The sequence below is a fragment of the Empidonax traillii genome, unplaced genomic scaffold (assembly GCF_003031625.1).
Source record: "Empidonax traillii isolate 1590-97213 ecotype Southwest subspecies unplaced genomic scaffold, ASM303162v1 scaffold238:size1398292, whole genome shotgun sequence".
Lineage (NCBI taxonomy): Eukaryota > Metazoa > Chordata > Aves > Passeriformes > Tyrannidae > Empidonax > Empidonax traillii.
In genome coordinates this window covers 24392-49381 of record NW_020955431.1, presented here as the reverse complement: position 1 = coordinate 49381, position 24990 = coordinate 24392, and the positions used below count along the sequence as shown (strand labels likewise).

General features: G+C 39.3%; 1 protein-coding gene across 1 annotated transcript in view; it reads right to left on the bottom strand.

The window, feature by feature from the left end:
* The window catches only part of MYO10 (myosin X), a 93044-nt gene that overhangs the window by 48923 nt on the left and 19131 nt on the right, over window positions 1-24990 (bottom strand). Inside the window, exons 4-18 of the mRNA XM_027888433.1 lie at window positions 19729-19863; window positions 18612-18736; window positions 17711-17724; window positions 17514-17598; window positions 16747-16850; window positions 14473-14602; window positions 13434-13552; window positions 12586-12732; window positions 12318-12418; window positions 12018-12084; window positions 10811-10903; window positions 9964-10032; window positions 9702-9784; window positions 8081-8189; window positions 5202-5282 (exon numbers count right to left, since the gene is read on the bottom strand). Coding sequence (XP_027744234.1) covers window positions 5202-5282; window positions 8081-8189; window positions 9702-9784; window positions 9964-10032; window positions 10811-10903; window positions 12018-12084; window positions 12318-12418; window positions 12586-12732; window positions 13434-13552; window positions 14473-14602; window positions 16747-16850; window positions 17514-17598; window positions 17711-17724; window positions 18612-18736; window positions 19729-19863 — 1462 coding nt within the window. The remainder of the gene's footprint in view (window positions 1-5201; window positions 5283-8080; window positions 8190-9701; window positions 9785-9963; window positions 10033-10810; window positions 10904-12017; window positions 12085-12317; window positions 12419-12585; window positions 12733-13433; window positions 13553-14472; window positions 14603-16746; window positions 16851-17513; window positions 17599-17710; window positions 17725-18611; window positions 18737-19728; window positions 19864-24990) is intronic.

Sequence of the window (24990 nt, the reverse complement as noted above, 5' to 3'; positions counted from 1 at the left end):
ACAATTTTTAGCTTTTAACTGCTGGGCTCAGCATCTTTAAAAACCCACAAAGGCATCTGCTCCCTAGTTGGGGACACCCAGAGTCTGTTGTGTGACTGAAGTCAGTGTGTAAAACACATGCGTGGTAAATAACTCCACTAGAACGTGCACAGAGGTTTGAAGTCAGACCTATTAAGGATATTTTTTTAAACAGAGACTTCTAAAAGTGAAGTTTTCCAGATGCTTAGCAATTCTGTGCTACAGGTATAGTAGAATATCCTTGAAGCTCAGAGTCTTCCTCCCTGAATCTTTAAAGGTTATAAACTAGTGCTGTTCTCAACGCAGCATCATTAGACTTGAACTCTCCTTATCCATATTTCTGCAAAAAAAAAAAAAAATTAAAATCTCCCTACAAGGCAAACTCAGTAATTCATACAGTCAAGTCTCAATACGACAATACTGCAATTCCAGCTTGACAACCAGTCCATATACTGGTTCACTGCACTTGTACCTGCTCCACACCCTGCCTACAATCACCCTCGCAGACAGGGTCAAGCTGTACTATCACTGTTCCTTTGCACTGCATTCCTGAGCTGTCTTCTAACTGGTGTTTAGGTTGGTATAACGCTGTACTTATATTTGTAATGACCCAGGGCTATTTTAAGAACACAGCTTTAATTCAGGCGCCAAGCAAAATAGGTGTGCATCTTATTTTGTCTTATATAGGACATGCTGCTTGCTATTCTAGGGTGTCTCATGGCCATTAATGACCTATGCCTTTAACTACACTGCAGGTGCCAATCGCCATACCTTGATCCCTCAAATGGCTCTGTCCCCAGAAGTGATGCTAACCATCTTACTGCCTTGATAATAATTTTCCCAGAATGAATATGGAGCATGATAGGATTCTAAGCAGCAGTAGGCCTCACAGAATTTATTACAGATGTTTTTTTCTACCAGTCTTCCTTTGAACTGCAAAGTTATTACTAGTTTCATTTTTTCTGTTGCTCCCTGTAGCCCCTACCCTGCTGTAGGATTACAATACATGTTTAATTTTGTTTCATTTCTTTGCCTGATGTAATTAAATTTTAAGATTAAAGAAAAATTAATACAAAAACCTGCAGAGGAAGAGAATTGCCCCTTCAGAGATCACATTCTCAGAGACAAGGCGGCTTTTATCTTGACAGTGACAAGACCATAACTACAAGACAGGAATGAGACAGACAGTAAATGAACGGGAGATGAGTAGAGACCCTGCAATCCCATTGCCTGGTGGCACACACCAGCAGAAGTTTCCTATAAAAATTAAAAAGTGAAATTCTTCAAATATTTCATGTGCATTCTAATTAAGCCGGGATTTTGCCTATCTAACTCAATTTAGATCTGTAACCAAACAGTAGACACCCATCTGAATGCATGACAGAACAGCCAAGCCTGAACCTGTGGAAGTCTCAAGAACAGGGAATTACAAAAGCAAGCTGTACTCACTGAAGTTACTAACTCATCAGCACAGATGAGGCCATGCAGATGCTGGAGTTGGGGGCCACTCACTACCCTTATGCCAGTATTATGCCACTTGTGTTTATGCCAATATATTTTCAAGAAATCACCTGGATGGAAAAGGGAACTTGAGAAAGCACTTAAGCCAAGCTGCCTGAGGCTGGCTGTTTCTGGGCAACACAAAAATTTCTGCCTCTGAAACAGTTTAAATAGAAAGTCCAGGCCTTCAGTTTACTTTGATCGGTCTCCTGAGTGGCACCAAGGCTTAGCAACTTTATTAACAGCAGCAAGCTGGAGGAAACATTCAGCTGATGGCTGTAGCAATGGTTGAAGCTTGTTTTAAAAAGACAGTCTTTTTTGTTGGTTTTTTTTTTGTTTGTTTGTTTGTGGGTTGGTTTTGTTTGGGGGTGGTGGTGGCCACCACCTTAATTTAAGGTACACCAAAAAAACCCAGGAGTCAGAGACCAGAAGGCTGCAGGGAGGAATTATTATTGGATAGAACAGGAGGTAAGAAAAGAAACATGAAACCAAGAAAGATGTGTCAAAGTTCAAAAGGATGAAAAGATATGTAGTTCTGCCAGCTGCAGTGAAGATAAGGGGAACTGAGGAGAAAGACCCTTCATTAGCAGAAAAACACTCATTAGGCATACCAAGTGGAAAAGTTTCCATGTTATGGCTGGTTCAGAACAGATTGGAAATTGTGAAAACAGATACCATGATTGTTCAGGGGTCTCCCAAAGATTAATGGGTCCTCTGTCCTTCTGTCTGAGGCCTGCTTGCTGAAATGTCTTGTGACAAAAGGTCACACACTCTGTGCTCTCCCTTTAGGAAATTGCACTAATGAGTGCAGATCCTGCTTTCATATGTAAATGTTCAGTGGTTTACTGCATATGCTGAATTGTTTTTGCTTGTCACTGCAATGTATTTAAAAATTAAACTTTTGAAAAATTACAACAATCAAATAATTACTGTAAATTATCACATCTCTTATCCAACATGAATACACTTTAATGTCTAGAACAGCAGAGAAAGTACTGTCTGCTGCGCATTCTGCTTTTTTCAAAGGCTTGAATTTGACTTCCATTTGCTCAACCTCATTCATCTACAGACTTCAGACATACTTCCAGAGTAAAACAGCTCTCGAGCCTCACCCGCTCCTCCCCTCCACTTACAGAGGATGCTCACCAATAGGTTGGTCACCTATTTGTATCCAATTCAAAGAGATATGAGTAGATTGAGAGGCTTTGCCCCCGGTAACACAACTTCAGCTCCCTCCTTGATGAATCTCTCTGGTCCAGCTCTCCCTTAATGCTGTGTATTTCAAAAAACCAAGTAACACACCCCTTTCTTCCACATAATTTGGTATTTGGCAAGCAGTGTTTAAGCACTTTTCAAGAGACATTTATCATTCCATATCACCAACACTGCAGATAGAAAACACAGAGGAATATGGTCAGTGAAGACCTTTACTTTCTTTCAACTGCAGTTTCTCCGCTTTGGCAACAACTCATCTGAATGTTTCAAGCAGTTATGTTTCTAACCAACCCTGCACAGTGAGTCACATGCAGGGTAACCCCTGGTAGTCCATGCACAGCTAATGTGTCTCTGAGCTGTGCTGGTTCAGAGCTGGGCAAACTGAGTCACCTTCTCTTCCTTTGTCTAACTGAAAAGAAGCAACATGTTGTATGAGAGGATAAAATAAAAAATCCTTAATATGATGTGCATCTACAGAAGACAGCGAAGGTACCTGCACCACAGCAGGAGCAACAACATCACAAGATTGGCACTTAAAATCACTATGTCTGTATGACACACAGTGGGGGACAGAGAGCAGGGTACAGTGGGCAAAACTTACAACAGTGAATCCCAAAAATGCATTTTGATAACAATTCCCTGATTTAAGAATGCCATTGACAAGCACTGAAAGCATGGCTTTCCTTCTCAGTTTCTGTCAAGTTTTCTGCTGAATCAGCTACAACAGAGAAACCATGTGACACTCGACTCTTGTTCTTCAAATAGGATTTCTTATTTGGTAAAGCCACTGAATCAAGGTAAATTTGCAATCAAATTAAAGCAAATTGAAAACAAGGACAGTAATTTTTGTGTAAGATGTCACTGAGACTTCATAAGTACATTGAAAAGGATTGCGTACAGAAATATCCTAATCTGTTCCAGCATGCACTCCTGCAATTAGATGTGGATCCCTGAGACAGAGGCTTTCTAAAGCTCCTTCTCCTTGCACAGCTGCTAATTCTGTGAGAACTTTGTTTTAATGGTAGTAAAATATATGCGCAGATACAGCAACAGATGCCAAATTTGTCAGCGATGGAGTATTCTACTGGGAAAAGACTGGAAGAACAAGGAAGATAGGAATGGGAACTCAGAGTTTCCCTTGCCATGGAAATGCAACAAGTGCCTGGTTCTTCCATCAATCATGGCAAATCCTTGTGACTTTGGCATTGTGGACAAATAAGGAAAACGTGAGTTAGTTACTGAAATTCTTCTTACACTCCAGTGGCAGCAGGTGGGCTTTCTAAGGGCCATAGGGCTTCCAGGCAGAAACGGGAGCAGGGAAGCAAACAAGCTTTTCAAAACTGCCCTCCTTCCTCAATCAGGGATTTGCTACATACACAGGCTCACAAACCCCAGCTATTGGCCCAGGTGCCATCATCCACATGGGTTCAGCTGCCTGGTGACTGCACACCTCAGCACCAAACACTTCAACATGCAGAAAGCAGCTCTTATTTGCTTCCAGGCTGCTCCCTCTTGCTAAGGTGCCCAAAATATGCATATTATTTGACACATCACGAGCAGCAGTGCAAAAGTAGAGTTAGCAACTGAAAACATGTAAAGTCAAGGATGTACTGTCCAGGCAACACAAAAACCTGCAATGAAATCTGCAGGTTTGATTTATTAGTATCCTGATTAACCAGACATCCCAGAAAAATATAAGAAGTAAATATGGATTTATAGCAAAGTCACTTATGAATTACTATGTGAAAACCATAAATCAGAGTCACTAGCACCTCCACCTGTTGTTGCATTTTTGACATAAGCAGACCATAGCTGACTAACAGTGTATAAAGCCAAAAATGGATGTGCAAAACCCCAGGATACCAGAACCAGGCTAACAATATTAATTTCAATGACTACTGTATCATTACCACTTCATTTCTAGAGAACACACTGACATTTTTAGAAAAGTCTTGACATTGCCTTTCATTATCTGTAACCCAAAAGACAAATCAATTTTGGAAGCCTTAGTCTCCAAGCCTGTTTTAAAACCAAAATTCTGTAACAGAACAAAACAGCCAGCATGGACAGACTGGGTATCTTCATGAATTGAAAGAGTCTGATGAGAGAGTCAGTCATTCACACCAGTTTTGCTAAATGCACATGAATCATGCCTCTAGTGATTTAAAACAAACTTTGCAGTTTTGGTATTTTCTTCCTTTAAAAAGGCTCTCACAGAGTTGTCACACGAGCAGTGCAGCCTTCTACCTTCCTTTTATAACCATTCTTAAAGCCACTCATTTTTCAAAATTGTGAGAAATGACTATAAAAAATCAAAAGCCTTTCCCAGTACCTTCCCCTTGCAGAGTCTTCCACAAAGTCAGTGAAGAATGCTACCCTATGCTTCACATAGTGGTAAATAACCAGATAGGCAGACAAAGATTAGGCCTGAGACATATAGAAAAGATGGAAACTATTTAAAATCTTACCTTCTGCACATTGGGTTTGATGCACCGAACAAAGAATGGATTTGAAGAACTCAGCGTTGCCATTAAAGAATGAAGTGATTCCTAAAACACAGGTAGAAAGAATTGCACTTCACAAGCTGGATTTTTGTATAAACAACATACCCTGACAAGAGCTCTTGCAGCTCAGCACTGCAGACAGCATCTAACTGCAACACCTAGTGGTACACACCAGAAGTTACTGCACCGTGGAAGCTCTTGCTACCAGACACATAAGATCAATACATGCATGTTTATTTCTTCCACTATCTTTTCTGATCAAAACTGTCATCACTGGTTTACAGTGAACTTGATTCACAGATTGATATGAAGAAATGTTTGTAAGGAAAACACCAAATTGGAAATTTGCTGTTTCAGGGATCTTTCAAATGATTGCTTAAGAGTTTGGATCCACATTCCCAGACTGCTAAACACAGCCAAGCCAAAAGGAAAGATAAGGGGCTTCAGGTAAACCCCACAAAACTGTATTTCCTCTTTTCATTTCAACTACCCCATGCCCACTCACTTTCCATTTCCCCTGAAGAAAATACGTTTTTTCCTAGTTTTAGAACTCTGAATGATTCAATACACATTAGACTATCAGTTGTCTGAACCTCAGCCTGGAGATAAAAATCACAAAAATCCTTCAGTCCTTTTATGATTATTACTTTAATTACACATCCGCCCCTTTCCCTCCTGAGCTATCATTCCATATCTTATTCCAACTTGCCTCATTCTGTATCATTAAGTATGATGAACCATTTTAAACTGAGGCCTTGCATTTACTTTGCAGAGATACAAATGACTGTACAGGAGAGGAACCCAGGCTCTGAAGAATCCAGAAAGTTAGCAAATGGTAATGTTTCAACCCTCAAAGGTGGTACTTTGTGCCAGGCAGCAGAGGGAATACAGAGCAGGCTGCCTAGGAGACAGAAAATCTACCTTTTAAAGGAGCAACACTCTGCCTCCTGCCATATGTCTTGGAGCAAAACTGCCAATGTCAGTCTGTTATAACAAATTCTTGCTTTAATCTGCAGACCAAGGACTTACTTGATGATTAAACATGCAGTGATAAAGGCAACAAGCAAAGTTAAGGCTGTGCACAGGAGCTGGTGCGGTGCAAAGGGAGCAAACAGTGAAATGACTAGGAATATAAATGATAGGCCTTTGCTTCATTTGCCTTTGCTAGCCTATGGACCAGGAATCAGGCTGCAAACATGAAACAGCCAGAACACATAAAACCACATATTTTTGGGTAAAGACAAATATTTACAGCTTTAAAAAGTAAAGGCTTAATCTGCATTAAATCTGTGTGAACATTACATCTATAGACAACTAAGCCAGTTCTCTCAAGCCAGGCTCCTACTTGCAGAGATTGGAAAAGTTGCTCGGTCTAAACAAAAATGATGTAAACTATTTTCACCTTCACTTGTGGTACAGACAGCCAGATTCTGCACCGTGCTGCAAACCTCTAAGTCACTGTCAGGTGACAATCTGGCTAATCTAATCCGAAGTTTGCCCTGCTCTAATCAACAGGCTGAAACAGACGGTATCTAAACTCAGTCATTCTTCATGCACCCCCAGGCCTGCAGTAGGCAGGTCATCAAATGAGAAGAAGAGTCAACCAACCTATCATGAGAATAAAACTGTGAAGGCAAAGTTCTTATCTTCAGTTGAAATAAAATGGGCTAATCCCTGTACGGTTTTAAAACGTGCAAAAAACACCCAACCTAACTCTTTGGGGAAGGTATGATGTGAAGGTCAACCTCTTGTAAAGCAGCCCAGCTGGTTAATGGTCAGTTACTGCAGCTTCAGATAAGAGGCAATTACGTTTTAATTTCATGTTTTATCACCCTTATGTTGTCCAGGGGCCCTGACAGAGAACAGAAGGAACACTACATTTTGTTTTACCTTGACAAGTGGGTGCAAAAATGTGGTCAATTTTTGTAAGGCAAAATCTTAAAGGTCTACTTTGCACATAATACAAATGATTAAGTGGAAACACTACCTTCTGCTATTCCAGGGAACAGCAAATAATACCATCTTACCATAAGAAGTGGGTAGTGTCTGAGATGAGTTATGGTAGCACAAAGCAAGCTGTCCAGGAAATACAACACTAGGGTTTTTTAATAAAAGGCATTGTGTGTGCCCCAGCCTACACGCCTTGCTGTTCTGCCCAACACTTAGAAATAGTCTACTAGGATAAAATCTGCCCTTAAGGGGTTTGAGTCTGCTTTTTCTTAAAAAAAAAAAAAGTGAATGAACTCTGCAAATGTATATTAATTCCAACAAAATGAAAAAAAAATAATCCAGACTTGTACTCATGTAATTTAGAAAACGTTTTGTGCCAATCCTTCTCTTTTAAATAATTTGCAGATAGACTTTATGCTAGATTTCAATTTGGTGCCATTTTTGATGGGAGGTTATAAAGCTTCATAAAAAGGTGTTTAACAAAAATGCCTTCCAAACTTTAGGTTAAAGTAAGGCAACACCTTAATGAGGTATTTATTCAGCACTTGTTTTTCCTAGTATACAGACATTGCTGTAAGGCTTCATGCGATTTTGTGGCTGGATTTAGATTATAAAGAAAAACCAGGACAGGAGAGACCAACTTCATAGATGAGCTTTAAAGTAAGGACAAATAAGCAAGTGGGGAATGCAACGGGAGTTTTGCATGGATGGCGTGACGCAAAGGTTTGTGTCTACTCAAAGCCAATCACTTGATTAGCAAGGGCAGTTTCATAGAAGAGACAACAATGTTTTCATGCTCAAGTTTTGCCTGTTTCAATCTGCATCCATTCTCTACTGACCAGGGTTTATCTATCACTGATTAGCTACAGAGCAGAGACAACACATTAACTAACCTTGAACTGGAGACTGACTGTGGGTTTTCGGTGCTTGCTTCCACATTTAAGAGTGTCTTGATTGTTGCGACTTGAAACATGTTCAAAGAGATCATAGATGAAATCAAGACTAAAATGGGAAAGAAAAATAATATTTCTAAAGTGTATTTTAAGAGACTATGAGGTTCATCACTGTAGAATGCAAAGAAAGCATTGTCCCATAGAAAGCAGCTCCTCCATCAAAAACACATTTATTGATTTTCTCCATAATCCTTAATAAACAATAGATTTTTCCTTTGCAAGATATGCAGAGGAGAAAAAAATAAAATAAAAACAACACAAGGAGGTTCTTTCTTCTTCACTCCAAACACATCATTAGGGAACTGAAGTGTGAAGTCCTAGAGGCCTTACTGCATATTTACTCTACTCACTCAACTGAAACTCCAGCTGTAACCGGCACTGTACTTGCACAAAGACTAAAAAACAGGACTTTCAGCTTGTATAGGGCCATAACACAAAACAGCCACCCACATGAGCCTCACTTTCAGATACCAGCTGTCCCTGTTGTTTTCTACTCTATCAGTTGGGTGCCCTCCTCTCACTGTTTCTACAGAAGCACGGACGTTTTAATTTGAACTCTACACAGATGTTGGTGCCAAAGCAAAACCAGGCCCAGCAGCTTTAACACATCTATTCCTTTTACCTACACACTTCAATGGACAAATGTTATATCAGATACGTCATAAAACCAGAACAAACAACATAGGGAGATAAATGCTCATTAACAGTTTCCCCTGCACAGAAGGGCTTAAGGGATTTAAAAACAAGCAACCTGTAGAGCAAGGCAGGATGATTGGATTGGATTGGATAGGTTGAGGGCAGCAGCTGAGACAGCAACACACGCGCTAAGCTGCCTCTTCTGCCACTCCTCTGCATATTCTGGAGCCTCAATCACGCACCTACAAAAAGGGACATGGTCCCACTACAGCTCACAGAGTACCACTTCAAGGACTCTAAGACCTTACACAGAGTGACAGGAGACACAAAGGTACAAGTCATCCACGCTCGAACTTTCAGTAACATAAATCTTTATAGAAACTCTGCTTTTTGAAGCAATTACTATATGGCAGTTTGCTCTGTGGTAGGTCTCCTACACCAAGTGTTCAACCAAATTAGAGAATGCCTGAAATACAAGCAAAGCCAGATGTACGTGAAGTAAAAAACCACACATGCACGCTGCCGATGAGGCACCCTGAGACTGTTAAAAACCATCACCAGCTTCCAGAATCTTTACTCATCACAGAATAGGAAGAGATCTCTAGGAACCCCTGGACTGAACAGTGACAAGGCACTCTACAATGTAGGCAAACCTGACTTTGTGAGAACCGATTACAGTCAGCTCTGCTTACAGGCAACTCTGATATGCTCATTTGTATGATACAATATAAAATGTGCTCATATCAATTCTATGATATGCTAATTTCTATTTCATTCTATGCTCATTTCAATTCTGTCAAGGTCTGATGCTATGCAATATCTAACATATTCAAACTCCAGCAGAATTAGGTGATAAGTCCCGGCAGAATTAGTCGATATGACACCTCTTAATACCATGTCTTTAACAAAAATCACAGAAACGTACCTGCTTTCACGTAACAAATTCAAGAGATCGTCTCTGAAAGTATCTCTGTTCTTCTCCAAGATCCCCCTGACATCATACTGGACCTAGAAGGAAACAGAGCTGGTTCAAACAACAAGCCAAACAGTCAGGCACCTCTCACAAGAGCAGTACTGCAAGAAGTGCTGAGGAAACAGAGAGCTTTAGTTAATTTTGAGCGGCCTCAGGGTAAAATTAAGCTAATGAAAACTCTGCTTGGAATAATTTCAGCAAATAAAGAAATTACCTCCCCAGCGTAGTGCTTCACTCCAAAGTTGTGAACGGCAACTCTTGGTTTTACATAAAAAGGATTGTTCTAAATGGAGGGGGAAAAAAAAGAAAAAATATTTGGGGGGTTGAGGGTGTCAGGGAATGGAATGATACAAAGGTTCACATTCTCCTCTCAACCGATACTAAACAAACCACTGTCTTCCAGTAAACTCCCCAGAAGATTAGTGCTCCAAAAGCAAACAAGCAACTTATAATGATAATAGGATTTGTTAGTCTGGGTTGCTTCAAATGCAGCAATAACAGATTTATAGTATATAAAAAGGCATTATACTAAAGCTGAAACCATCTGGCAGAATCATCTATTAAAGGCACTTTGAAAGAGAAGACTACGTCTTAAACTGGCAGTTATGAAAATTGGTGGATATGCTTGCATCCTAGGAATTCTCAGAAATAATTCCAGGATCACAAATAAAGGTAACACTAATCTGCACAGAGGAAACAGCCATCTTTCAGTAAATGACATCAAGGTTAATGCCTCATTAATCTAGGGAAATTGAAGATCTATATAGTCTGAGCTACTGCAGGTTGACAGACCTCTAATTAAGAGTAGAATTTGACTTATTTACCACGATAGAAACCTTTAACTGCACAGTAACAAGGATATGTTCTTTAGGTAACTTCAGGCATCTCAGTCTTGACAGCAAATTACATTTTATATATAAATTATGGATTTCAAAGGAAGGAGAATCACATCCAAAAAAGCCTCTCAAACTATGCACCCATATATTTGAACCATGGATTTCTACAGAAGCAAAGAGATCCTCCATAATTTGCAGAGAAAACATCAGCGAAACATCACATACAGCATGCTGGGCATTCAGCTTCTCCAGTAAGGTGGAGTCAGTAGCTTGAGGAAAATGGCTCTCCTCATTGATAAGTGCCAGTAGTCCCAGTTTCTAGAACAGCAAGAAAATGCAGAAGGTTAATTATTGCACAGATGGACACAGATGTTGTCCCCAGTTTGGAAAAATCACAAGGTCCTTGAAGTTGCTGTGTGCAGAGAAGTGCAGAAACACCCATACACAACTGAAACCCCACTCTTATAGGTGACTGCAATCCTATTTTTATGGCAACACTCCTTTTGAAATAAAGAGCATTTGTTCCATGGCCAAAATAAAGAAAAACAACCTACTGGAAGAATCAACAGTTCTCCTGATGTAGGTAGTTTTTCGATGCATACAATGACATTGTCCCAGAATATATCTCCAGCCTCCAAGATTTCAAGTGATCAGGAGTCTGAGGAGTTTGTGTAAAGAAGCCTCTCCAAAAGTTTTCTTCCGTTAAATTATCTACTTAGTTGTTGAACCAATGCAAACTTTTAGCACCCACAGTGCCAAAGGGTAGAGTAAAAGATACACAGTTTAACTACGCGCTGTGTGAAGCACAACCTCCCTTTGCTTTGCATATGCCTCTGTGTAATTTCCTTTGATGTTCCCTACCTCTCATACTAGAAGGGGTGGTAAACAAAGCAAGTTACCCTGCAGTTAATTAATGTGCCCGGCAAGCTTCAGGTTGATACAGCCTCTCAGGAAAATATGGATCTCCAGGAGCACCTTTTAATAAGCCACTTCCCCTGGGCCCAGAGCAGCTCCTGACAAACCACACCACCCTGACTGCAGTCACGTCCCACCAGCTGGATCCCCTGCCTACTGCAGTTCATTTCCGTGGCCATCTGAACTCTTGCAGCCACACACCCTGCTACGGAGATAAACTCACGCAACTCACCTGGACTGGCGGCAGAAGCGAACATGGATCAAATGATTCTTTTTAATCATGCGCAAATAATGGTTTTGTGTATAATCACACGTGGAGAAAAGTTGCAAAAATACATATAGTCAGCTTACAATATAATCCATAATATAGCCATATGTGAAAATGATCTGATTAAAAGTTTGCCACTTAAACATGCAAGATCCACTACTCTCTTCACTTGTTCTTTGTGTTGGCAAGTGTTTCAAGGACAGATTACCTCAGAACAAAAACTAAAAATAGGTAACATCACATTATTACCTTTTCAATAAGATCCAAGCACTCGCCATTGTCTGTCCAATCAATATCCTCCCAAATTAGTCCTTCCCTAAGGAAAATAAAGAGGGCCTTTTTACTGACAAATATGATGAAATAATTTTAATTATAAAAATAGGAGGACATGGTGTATTTATCTTGCAAATGACAGTAAAATCAGCCTGCTTTTAAAAAATACACAGCTCCAGACAGAGATTTTCAAAGGAAGCTAAGGGAGCTGCAAATCGAGGTCTCAAGCCAATGCTGATACTCAAAATTCTTTCAAATTTCTTCCCTGTCTCTTACCTGCTGTATTCCAGTTGCTCCAAGGAAAAGATGTGCTTGTTGAAATACTCCTGAAGCTTCTCATTTGCATAGTTAATATTGAACTGCTCAAAACGGTTTACCTAAAGAGACAAGAAATTTTCAAAAATGCATACAGTTTTGTGTGTATTTTACTTTGCAAACAAGAGACTGGTTTAAGTAAGTCATGTTTAATAACCAAGTTCCAGAGAAGAGGACAAAGATATGTAGAAAAATACAGCATAAATTTAAACAAGCTTCTGAAACCTACCTCAAAATTTTCAAATCCAAATATGTCCAAAATTCCAATAGACTTGAAGTCTTCCTTGCTCCTGATTCTGCTATTGATTTTCTTAATGACCCAAGCAAAACACTGAGAATAAAGTGCCATAGCCATAGAATCTCTACTGTCTATTGCCTGTGTTAAAAAAGGAACACATGACACATCAGACCTTGCTGGTCAGTGTCCTTACCACACCATAAAGCAAAGTATAATGTAAGCAGATTTGTATTACTATGTAGCTCGACATTGCAATTGCATTAACACTGAAAAGGTTAATTAGAGTTGATTAGAGTTTAACAGTTTAAGTTAAAACAGATGTATACCTATGTGGCTTTAAAATTACATCTTAAGGCTAAAGCATTCAAAAATCTAGAAAATTATAAACTTAAGTTTTGGAGGAAGAAAAGAGAAGGGTAGGAAATAATACCTTAATTCACCCTTTTCTAGAAGTAAGCATAATGTTATGCATACCTATTTCTACTCCCATTCTTGTAAATGACAAAAATATTTCTCCAGAAAATTTCAAGACCACCCACCTGACCCAAATGTTGATAGTGAAAAACATCAGCCTAGATGATTAGAATTTGAAAAAAATAGTAAGCAATCAGGCTTAATAAGGATAACAAGAGCCAAGCTCCCAGCCCTGGTCAGAATGACAGGATGGGATCTATAGAGATAACACCCTTCCCAAAGAAATCTATGTAGTACTTTTGATTACAACTCCGATGTATGAGCTAAGCTCCTGCCCCTGAGTGTCTAGTGATTTCTCTGGACTTGAAGACTGAGACATATCTTTCACAGACCCTAAAAACATGACAAAACTGAGATGCCTTTACCTGCTGTATACTAAGAGGTGTTAGGATTTCTTCTCCCCTGAGTATCATTGACCTCTGTGTCAGTGCTTCAGTTAGCTGTGTGGAGTCCAACCCTAGTAATTCAGCAGATCTACCCAGAGCTGCCAAAAGAGAAAGAGAAATACATTTAAGGACATATTTGTATTTGTCTAAGGTTATGAAACCAATTAGTTTTTTTACTATTATTGCTACTGCCACCATTTAAGATGCTTCCAAAATGACAGGGATTAGAGACAAAAACACAACTAGAAACTCCAGGATATTGTTTTGCTGCTCATGAAAAGGCATAAATATGTACAATTGAAGGGAGTTAACAGTAGAAATCCACCTCAAATAAGTCAAATATTTATTTACCTCTTAATGTTAGACCTCAAGGATTTGAACAATTTACTGCTTACACTAACACATTTTTCCCGATACAAACAGTAAGTGACTCTTTGTCCACATGAATGCTTTTCAGCTTCCCTCAGGATGATGAGGATAAAGCAATGCAATTTTTTTCTTATACGCATACTTTAGTTTTCAATTTTGCTATAACGTGGTATATAAGCAGTATGTAATGCTACTCTCTATTGCCGTGCTTGAACAAACATGTAAAATGCTCACAGTTCAATCTTTAGACACACCAGCACATACTTTCAGATTTGTAATTGAAGTATTGAAAACTCTAACAAAAGATACCTTTGGCAGAGATCTTGTTAAAGAAATGTATTTGAGCACTTATGTTTTATCAACTTGAGAATATTTCAAGAAGGAATTAGAGTCAAATGGAATTTCATTACTATTAATGGAATAAATATGAGCCCAAAGTCTTCCATAACTAAGATACAGCATCCAGCAGCAGACTAACTTTCCTTATTTGTCAAACCTCACCCCCCAAAAATAACATTTTAATCAACATTTAAAGATGTTAAAAAGCAGTAAGACCCTTTCACTGCTTGTCCTTGTTATGTTCAGATAAACCGGCAATGAGTATGACTTTCACAGCCTCAAGAAACACTTGGATGGACAACCTTCTCACCTGTTTTAAAGGACACCTGTGCCCCACCAGCAGTTATGAACTCAACGTTTCCCAGATGCAAAATGCCAGCCAACAGCCTCAAAACTTCTCGTACCTCCTCCTTGCTGAATTGCATCACTTCCATTGCAGTCTGGAATGACATGTGAGCTTCTTCAATAACATGCACACAGACTCAAAAATGAGAGGCCTTAGAAAAGCAAGTCAGGACTAACAGAGGGCTGGCTGGAGTCCATTCCTTTGGTTTCATCCCAAACTGAATACACTGTAAGGCATCACTGGAACATCTTGAAACATGTAAGTATCTCTGCTTCTAAGACATCTCATTTTGATGCTGTAATGATGTTGTAATTTGCTTTCAAATTAATCACTAAAATTGTTTAAATATTGGAACGACCTACTGAGTTGTGCATCAGACACAATTACTTTAATTTGAATTATTAATTGATAACCTCTTGTCTGTTTTTACCAAATTGTGCCAATTAGCCTTGTAGGTAACAAGGCATAGGGGAGGAAACACAGCAACATGTAAGATTTGCTCATGTGTGTGCCCAAACATGCATTTTACCAATGTGGTCTGACAACTCCCAGTAAAACTGAGCAAGAAAGGAATCTATACAAAAAGTGTTGAATTTGTGAATAAACAATATGGCAATGATCAAGGCTCAACTACGTAAATGAGCAAATTGCAAAATATTAGAAGAAATACTAAAACAAGAGGAACACATGCTTTCTTTCACACAGATGGGGTATGTAATTGTATGCCTCCTGAAATGACCACAATTTCCCAAACCTGGGTCTAATACAAGTCTGTCTGAGACCAGATCAATTTTATACCCCACAGTCAGATATGTTATAGTCACTGCAGGTGTCTGACAGATGACACATGACACATTTTATGTTCCAAAAATCATCCTTTACAAATGGAAAAGCCTCAGACTCATGCCACAGTTCAAAGCAGGGTAGGGATAATGGTTGAAGGTTTATTTGGTAAAGAAGACCTTTCACAACAGAAAAGCAGCAGCACTAGGAGTTCATCTCCACAGTCACCGTGCAGCTCGTCCCTGTCTCCTACAAAAAAGTTTCCCTTAAGTAACATTTTCGTGACTTAAACTGCAATAAAAATAGGCAAAGGAGATGACCATAATAGGAAAAGACAGGTGAGGGTGAACTGTGGGGGTTTCTGCCTGCCTCCTGTTCTGGGAATGCAGCCTGGCAACCTCAGCCTCTGCTCCCAGCCTGCCCACGCTGCGGGCAGCAGGCAAACATCACCTGCCCAACTGATTTCATGCTCTGCCTACCCTGGGATGATTAGCACAAATTAAATGTCATGCTAATCAACTTTAGCACGTGACAACAATATAGATAAGTTACCAACTTTTCCAACACACCCTTCTGCCATACAAAATGACGGCTTTTTACACTAAAAAAACCTGCCGTATCCACTACACACTAATTTGTCAATTTGGCAAAGAGATTAACACAGCTAAGCCAAAACAGTTTGGTGAAGGGCATAAAACCAAATGTTTAGTCTGATTTTTAAAATCTAATGTGCATCATCTTGGTGCTACAGTATGCAATTAGCGTGGTCAGTACAGACTAATTGCTGTGGGTATAAGATAGACAGACATTCAAAGAGATTCCATCATGACCTGGTTTCTAATCTGTGTTTATGTTTTCTTTTATTCTATTGTGTAAGTCACTCCATACAACTGGATTTTGCAGCTGCAACTTAAAAGAGTCACAGGTGCTTCACTCCCTGTGTGTTGCACTGCACTGCAGACTCCACCCAATAGATGCTACATGATTTGGGCAAAGCTTTAGGATTGAGAAACAGTGAAATATCTATCTATCTATCTATCTATCTATCTATCTATCTATCTATCTATCTATCTATCTATCTATCTATCTATCTATCTATCTATCTATCTATCTAATCTATAATATAAAACAATATAGGGAAGGGCAAAGGCATGTAAAAGCCTTACAGTGACTTCCCAAGAGATATTCTTTTAATTTCAAAATGTAATAATTTTGCTAAATTACAGCACACTTTGAAATGACAGAAAAATGAAATACTGGAGGGAAGGTAAAAGCATGTTCCAAAGGACAGTGAAGCATTTTGAGAAAATATGAATCCCTGTAAGATCAGTGCCTCAATGAGAAAGCTGCATATTCAGGAAAGCACAAAAAGGCTTTGTCCCATTCTCTGTCAATAGGCCCTGGCACCTTGAACTTCCAGTGTTTTTAAGCAAAAGAACTAGAAAAACAACTCACAATGACTTCCTTGAAAGAATCTTTGTCATTGATTGTCTTATCCACTATACATCCAGACTGATTCAGGTAGTGGTAGTTCTCCGGTACAGATAAGTAAAAAGCATCTAATGAGGAGAGAAAAGAGAGTGAACAAAAAGAAATGCCAAAACAAAAGCACTCCACAAATTACTATGTCAGAGTTAAGCAGTTCACAATTCACGTGCTCAGAAATGATGATGATGCACAAGACAAAGCTTTATATTAAAATATGATAGGGGGCTATTTTCCTAAGTTTTGTTTTATTTAGCTGCATAATGCAGTTAACTTTTTAGCATGCAAAGACAGCAAGCTTGGGAGAGATGCTGGAACAGCTTTAGGCAATTTTGCACATATACAAATGTCATTTCTTTTGTTCAGTGGATTTATTCTTTATGAGAGAGGATTAGAGGAACCAGAATTATTTATCTGTGTTGCTGTGGAGTTATTTACTAACAGCAAAAATATTCAGTTTGAAAAGAATGAGGCATGTCTGTCCCCAAGTAATTTTCTCAAGCCTACAGTAGAAGCTGGGAGAAAAACCATCAGCAGCTCGGTGACATTCTTCGACTAAGCAGGTTGCTTTATCAAGTTGAGCTCAAATTCACACTCACTGAATCTCAGCTGAATAAATAACCTATTCCTCTGCTTGGGTTAGTTGGTTTCTGCAGTTAAAATCTCCAATGCTGTCACCACAGCTGACTGCTTGGAGAAAGACACTACAGTTGTGTGACTTGTGTTTTGCCACTCACCTTTCTCTCTCTCTTCTATCCCTGCCAGCAGAGCATAGAATATATGATAATTTCTTTCCCCGGGGTTTTGTCTTACTACACGATTCTGTCAAAGTAAAAAACAGTGATCATTTTTAAGGACAAATTTTTTATCCACAGTTTCAGAGAAAATATTAAATCAAACACAATTAACTAAGAAAAACCAAACATCAACTTACTTTTTCCAATAAATCTAGAGCCAGGAAGAAAAGCTTTAGTCAAGGAATAAAATAAAAAGCAATTACTGCAGAAGCCATTTATAATCTTCCTTTTTTCATTTGAGACAATAGGAAGAGCACACATCATCTTTTCTTACAACATGCTAAATATGTTTCATACAACATGCCTACAACAAGATAAATAAAGTAGTAATGATATTAATATTAGCAGTTCTAATATCAATGTATTAACACCTTCTTGACTCTTCCATTTCATCAAAACTGGACTTGTGACATTGTGCATATTGAATGACATCTGCTTCCTTTGCTTTTTCTTTCCCCTAAACAACCTTAAATTTGTCCTAATGCAAAAGGAGCTTATGTTTAAAACAGTAGGTAGGATACCCTTGGAATATTCCTCATCCCCACACCTCTGGTGCTCTGTTGTAGCTGCTCACAGTCCAGTTTTGCCAAATGCAGGGCAAATCCGAGGATTTAACCCATCCAGACTCATGCTGCAGAAATTCAGAAGCTCTGCTCTTTCAAGTACTTCTCCAGAGAAGTAAGCAGCTTATCTTTGCATATAATAAATGAGGGAAATGGCTGACGACTGAGGTTATCCCCAATAATTCAGGCTCACTGAATAATTAGATCACTATGTAGGAACAGGCGTATGAGCCACACCATGCTGGCAGTAGCAAAATGCTGGTCCTCCAAGAGTAAGTATATATACCCCACACTGCCACAAATGCATGTGTGCATGCGTGAATCTGGTGCTGCTTCTTCCCTTTCCCACCTACACCAGCTCAGTTTAACAGTGATGAGGTCAACGGACAAAGGCAAGCCAGTTCTCTCAATCCTCCGCCAAGGAGATACATGGGGGCTGCCTGCTAACAGGGGTCAAATCATCAAATGAGGATACAATCTATAATTCTTCCTCCCTGAATGTTTCCTTTCTGACAGATGTTCAGCTGAATAAACTTCCCAAAGCGACTTGAGTTGTTGTTGTAAACAGTCTTCGCATTGCCAAAAGCTTCCATAATTGGACTGTGAAAACAGAGAACGACAAGAGTGTTAACATGTGACCAACATGCCAACAATTTCACATGGGACTGGTGAAAGGAACAGCACTCTGGCAAGCTCCCCTCTAGCACTCCTCTCATCCATAGCCTACATCCTCTGCCGTATGCTCCATTTATTAGCAATGGGCATTTCAGTTTCATACCAAAAGATGCAAGTATTCACACAACAAGAAGATTAATCATACCAAACTACTCTGCAGCTCTGGAGTAGTAACTGCTACTTGCCAGTTCTTTTGAAATTGCTCAAAAGATGCATGCAATTCTCACTGCAGTACTCAAATGATAGAAATAAGAAATCTCAGCACATGCAAATTGCTAGACAGATGTAAGGAAACAGTCCTTGTCCTAAGGCAATTAAAAAAAAAATTTAATTACATCAAGATGCAGCATGTATAACAGAGATGAAGGAAGATAAACAAAAGTAATAGCATCTCAAATTATTTTGTTTTTAATAGTTTAGAATTGTGTATTATTTCATGTGAACACAGAGAATATTTTTTTGCTTTTGTAGATTGTGTCCAATTTATCTGATGCATTTACTCATCTGTTTTATCAGTTCTCCTTACCCTCCCTTTCCTCAGCATGCTATTACCACTTGAGGACTTTATACTCACCATGTTGTATCTTGTTCTACCTTATCCTCAGGCTACACAAACTGAACCAATGGTTTCTCCCTCCCATCACCCATTTCCTTATTCTGACTATCTCAAATTCAGCCCCAAACAAAAATTAAAGCTCCCATTAAAGCTTCAATAATTTCAAAATTCTGAATATTTTTGCTTTATTCAGATATACCACTGTGCTCACGACTACCTAGAGTAGCCAGGTAATGGAGTATTTTCCCATCTCCAATATTAATTTTATTGTTCAACAAAGAGACACGTATATTTAATTACATTGCAAGATCTTATTTCAATGTCAAGGCTTCTGTCTTCTGGAAAAAAATAGATCTAGTACCTGCTCTCAAGAATAGCTTGCTCCACACAGGACGTCTTCTCTCTGCAGGACAGCTCCAGTGAATGTTGGCTCATTGCAGACAAGAACTTGAGAATCAGCTTAGTGCTTTCTGTCTTACCAGCACCACTTTCGCCACTGAAAGAAGAGGAGAAAATTGTTTGCACAGTTCCAGTTGCCAATGAAGAAGCTCTCTGTCCGGCCAACCCTCCAAACTTTACATTACTGGAGGTCAGGAAGACTGGGGTGATTAGAAGTGATAGTCAAAGGGAAGCAAAATACCCCCTTAAGCTTCCTGAATATGACATCCAAGGCAAAACCAAAGCTGTCTTTAGACTTCACACCACTGCTAAGACAGCATTTCAAGGCACTGATTGCATATGCACACACACTCATGAGGCAACAAAGAGATCTCTGAATACAAACAATTGTCGAACACTTCCCACCACAAAGACACTGCAATAGTCAGGGATAAAGACCAGGCTATGAATTAAACTGGGAAAGTTTGGAATTACATAGCAACAATCTAGCTAATGAAGGAGCCCTGCTGTGAGAAGGTGAAGGAGAAGTTTAGAGACCCCAGTGCATATTCTAACACATAAAGGCTACTACTATAATTAATGCTGAAATTCTTAGTGAGTAACATATCCTTTAAACAAACTTTTTATATACCTATTCAAACTTTTTATATACCTATTCAAACAAACTAGATTAGTGTGAGTTCAAAATATGAACAGTTTTCACCTCTTATCACCATTAGAGATGTAAAATATCTCATCTTCACCCACAGGAGAACAAAGCTATTTGATAATGCTAAATTGACATTTTTAAAACAAACTGTTAATGAGTAACCTTGGTGATACAAATAGAAGGCAATATACTCAGTTTCTCTTCAAAACCAACACTCCAAAAAGTGAAAGTATAAATTTGGCTCCTTTCCCCCACATCATTTCCCTTCATTTATGTAGACTAAAACCAGTGTGAACCATTAAGAAATATAACTTGCAAGTATAGTTTGTCTAGTTTGCTTGCTTTTCATCTGAAGTCATAACATTATATCCTAAACTGCTGCTTAATTTCTAGTTTTCCTAATTCTTAATAAAGCTTTACCTAATTCCAGCTTACTTCCAAAGAGAGGGGTTACATTTTGGTCTTACCCCATCTTATTCATTGTAGCAAGCAGGAATTTTTTGACTGACTTTACTGAACACTATTGGGCATGTGGAGTAAGCTTAGATAATTTGACAGACTTCTGTTGTGCCATTGCTGAGTGGTGACCCCAGGAATTACAGATTACAGTAAAGTATACTGATACTTTCTAGTAAAAAGCAAGAAAACAACATGGCATTTTTCTGCAAATGAATGCCAACAATTAAAAAAAAAATCAGCAAAGAGACATTCAGAAAACATAATGAGGCATGGAGTTTTAGCCGAGATTTAAGTGTTTCCCAAGAAGAATCAGAGTCTTTAAAATGCTGCATAAAACTTCATGCCCGCTGATATGTTCCAGCAACTGTGATTCACCCATCATATAAATTCTGTAGTATTTTTTATGCAATTTTACCCTTGATATCTGGCCTTTTTGGTATTCCTTCCCTTTCTCTTTGCAGGCCCTCACTTATTCATGTTCTTCTGCCAACGAAGCAAATATTTAATATTGCTCTATTTAATATTCACTCCTCATACAAAGCATTTCTACTCGCAGTTTTGAAAGAGCTCCACAAACCTTTGCATTACCCTTGTCCAGTGTAAGAAATCCTCAAGTGATACGTACCTCTTCCTGCCTAAATTCTCTTCCTCTGAACCATGTGTATAGCTCCACAGCAGGGATAGGGTGCCAAGGGGGACATCACCTCTTTCACTGACACCATCCTTCCTCTGCCCCCACTCACTGTCCCTTGCGACGGAAACTGAAAGATACCCCACTGTAACTGAGAGCCAGCCTACAAGTGAGATATTCAAAGCCACTGGAAAAATATCTACTGCACCCATCTCTGGTACAGTTGGTATTAGACACAATTACATGCTCTGATTTTTTTCTTAGAGCAGGAGAGACTCAAAACTGGTTCAGGCTGAACCTACCTGCCCACTGTCCTATCCCTAACAGTTGCCAAATGAGATGCCCTGGGAAGATGTGTGATATATCCCTTGTGTTCTTCTAGCTTCCAGTTATTTCCTGTTCAGAGGGTTCTTGATCTAACCCTGTTTCTATGTGTCTTGTAACCCTCAATGGATTAATCTGCTATGACTTTCTAGCCACAGTCCCTTAAAAAGCACATGAACGTGTCTTGTTTCAGATCCACCTTCTATTAGCTTCATTTGAAGCCTCTATGTTCTCATATTAGAAGGAAATACCAACAGCTCATCCCAGCACTGTCTCTGACATGCCTGACTTGATGGATAGCCCCAACAAACTCAAGTTGCCTGTCTTCATTAGCCTTTCCCACATACAGAGCCATGTTATACTTTTGATTGCTTTTTTTGTTTTCCTCTGAACTACCTCCAGTTCCACAAAGTCTGGATCTATCCAAGGAAAGGATTTACCCAATGTTCTCTACTCATTTAACAGTAACTGCTCCATCCTATTCAGTTTTGCAATTACTACTGAGCACTGAGTGGGTGGACTCCTGAAGCCCTCTGGCAGGACAGTAAGATCTCATCACTGCGTGGTGTTGCTGAGCTCAGGACCCATAATTTTACGTATATCAAGTTGTGTCTACATTTTTTCTTTACAAAATGCTTTAATAATAGCTGGGTTTTATTATGAAATTAAAATCAAGAACAAGCATGCTAAACTTTAAAGTTGTTTACTCAACCTACAGTACATACACTAACAGTGGGGTAAGTGGGATCAATCTTTCAGAGACCTTAGAAAGCTCACGCCTACAAGAAGTTGCCAAGGTCAGTAAAAGGGTGAATTTTTTAGTGCAACCTTTCCAGCAACCTTTCCACCCCATGAGTTTAAGTGCCCAGCTTGTTCCACATCACTTCCCTCAGTACTGTGAACATATTAGGTCTGACAGCAACCCAGAAGGCGCCCACTTAGAACTTTAGGCTTTCTCCGTGACACGTTCTACACAGGGCATCACGCTAAGGGCAGCAGCCTGGACTCCCGACTGCCGCAGTGGAAACAGGGGTCACTGGAAGAGACTCCTCATTCTGAAGAGCATAACGCTACTCTAAATCACTTCTCTGTTCTGTCTACTGCCTTTAAAACCCTAAGACAGATACACACAGACAAAACAGGCCCCTTCAGCAAATATAGTTTGTCAAATGCACATCTGAGTTTTGGTGTGACAGTCTCTTAAGAACATCTTCACATCACAAGTCTGGGGCCCCACATAAGGAGTTTGGTTCACATTGATTTTCAAGCTGAACAATAACAAAAACTGTGAGGCCATCAGATGACAAGAGAGAACAAACTGCTATCAGGCTGTGATTTCCCACTCACAGCACTGACTTGAATGTTATTCAGCTTGAATGTTGCTGGGTTTTTTTGACTGCTTTACACTTCTTTTTGAGTGCTCTGGAGTGGATTGACTGCTATTGTATCTGAAAGAAGTGCACGTGTTTGCTTCTGCATAGACTAGATCACCTTTTTTTAACATGGTGGGCTTTTTTTCCCCCATTTTAAATGAAATTGCACCCCACAGTAAGGTTCACACAAACATAAAACCAATCATTCATTGATGTGGACGTTTTTGTCTTTTACAAGACAACCTTATTTCAATAGCCAGATAAACATTTTTTAGCCTGGGAGAGTGAAAATACCATTTCACAACCGTGTATATATTCTTATGCACCAGCTGTGTACACTTCTTCAGTGTGCTATTCTGTTAACATTTTAGGCTGCTAAGTCATTTCTATGCAGCATTAGCATGAATTAAAATGCCTGTTTTACACAGACAAATAATTAAGCATCTTTGGGTGACCCCATTTAATACAATCTTTTCTGCATTTCCTTCCTTCTCACCTCTGGTCTGGGTGGTTAAACTGGAAAAATGGTCTCACATTTATATTATATTTCCAGTCTTTATGATGACAGTTTTTAAGTCAAGTTCTAGCCTTAACCCTCTCATCCTTCCCCAGCCAGACAAATATCCCAATATCAATATTTCAAAACACTAGAAGCTTTTTCATAGGTTTTTGAACTCAATGCCTGAAGAGAGCAGCTCCAAAGCAAAGCTGAGCTAATTCCGAGTGCCAGCAGGGGGCACTTCAAGTCCAGAGGATCATAAGAAAGACTTCCAAGCACCTTCCCTTTTGTGGGTGTTACAACTTGCTACTGAGTGCTTAGATCCCAAGGTCAGGAGCAGGTGAAACTGCCGATCATAACGTGAAGCCTACACGAGCAACCTACACTAGCACTCTTTTTAACTATTGTGTTTTTGTGATGCAACAAAATTTTCCTCTTTAACATCTCTTACATTAAATACAAGACCAGAATATTTGTCGGAGTTCAAACACTAAAGAGCTCCTCTTGACCATTTTTTTCAAATGCCAATAGTAACCAAAAAAGTTACAGTGCTGGTGACTTGTTGCAACATCTAATGCTAAGCCAGTAAAGATTCAGGAATGACCATGATGCTGAATTGCCAAGCACACTGCTACACCTTCACTTCCTATGCCCTAAACTCTAGGTATATGACCACAGGGACTTTCCTAAATCTCATAAGGGCCACAGAAAACCTTCGGTAATTTAAAAAAAATCCTGCTCTGAGTCCTTCAAAGATACAGCAGACAATACTGTTTTATGGAAGTAGAGTTGACTTTTTATTTGAATTGCACATTCCCTCAATTTCTGTAGAAACAAGATACCCTTATAAGGTTGTATTGTGGTACTTGTCTGAAACCCTGAACTTTTTCAAATCATTGTTTTAATCCATGACCACAGCAAACAATTTTCAAAGGGACTGCTAATGCAAAACTTCTCCATATTATGGCTTATCTGTATCAAAGCATATGGTTTACAGAGCGGAGACTGCCAGAGACTCCTCTGGAACATCAGAGACTTCTGCTTGTGTCCATTTTAGGACATAACCTGTTTTTCTCTTGTCAGCTTGTGGGGAACTGGAATGAAAGGTAAAATACTTAGGCCAGTACAGAATGGCAAAAGTACCCAAGGCCACCAGAAATTATTTTGGCTCCCTAAATTTGGGTATATGGACTGTTCACAAGCAATGCTACCTGGAAGTAAAACATGAAATCATAACTCCAGGATAGCTATTTTCACACAATAAAGATTTCTGTGCATTACATTTTTTC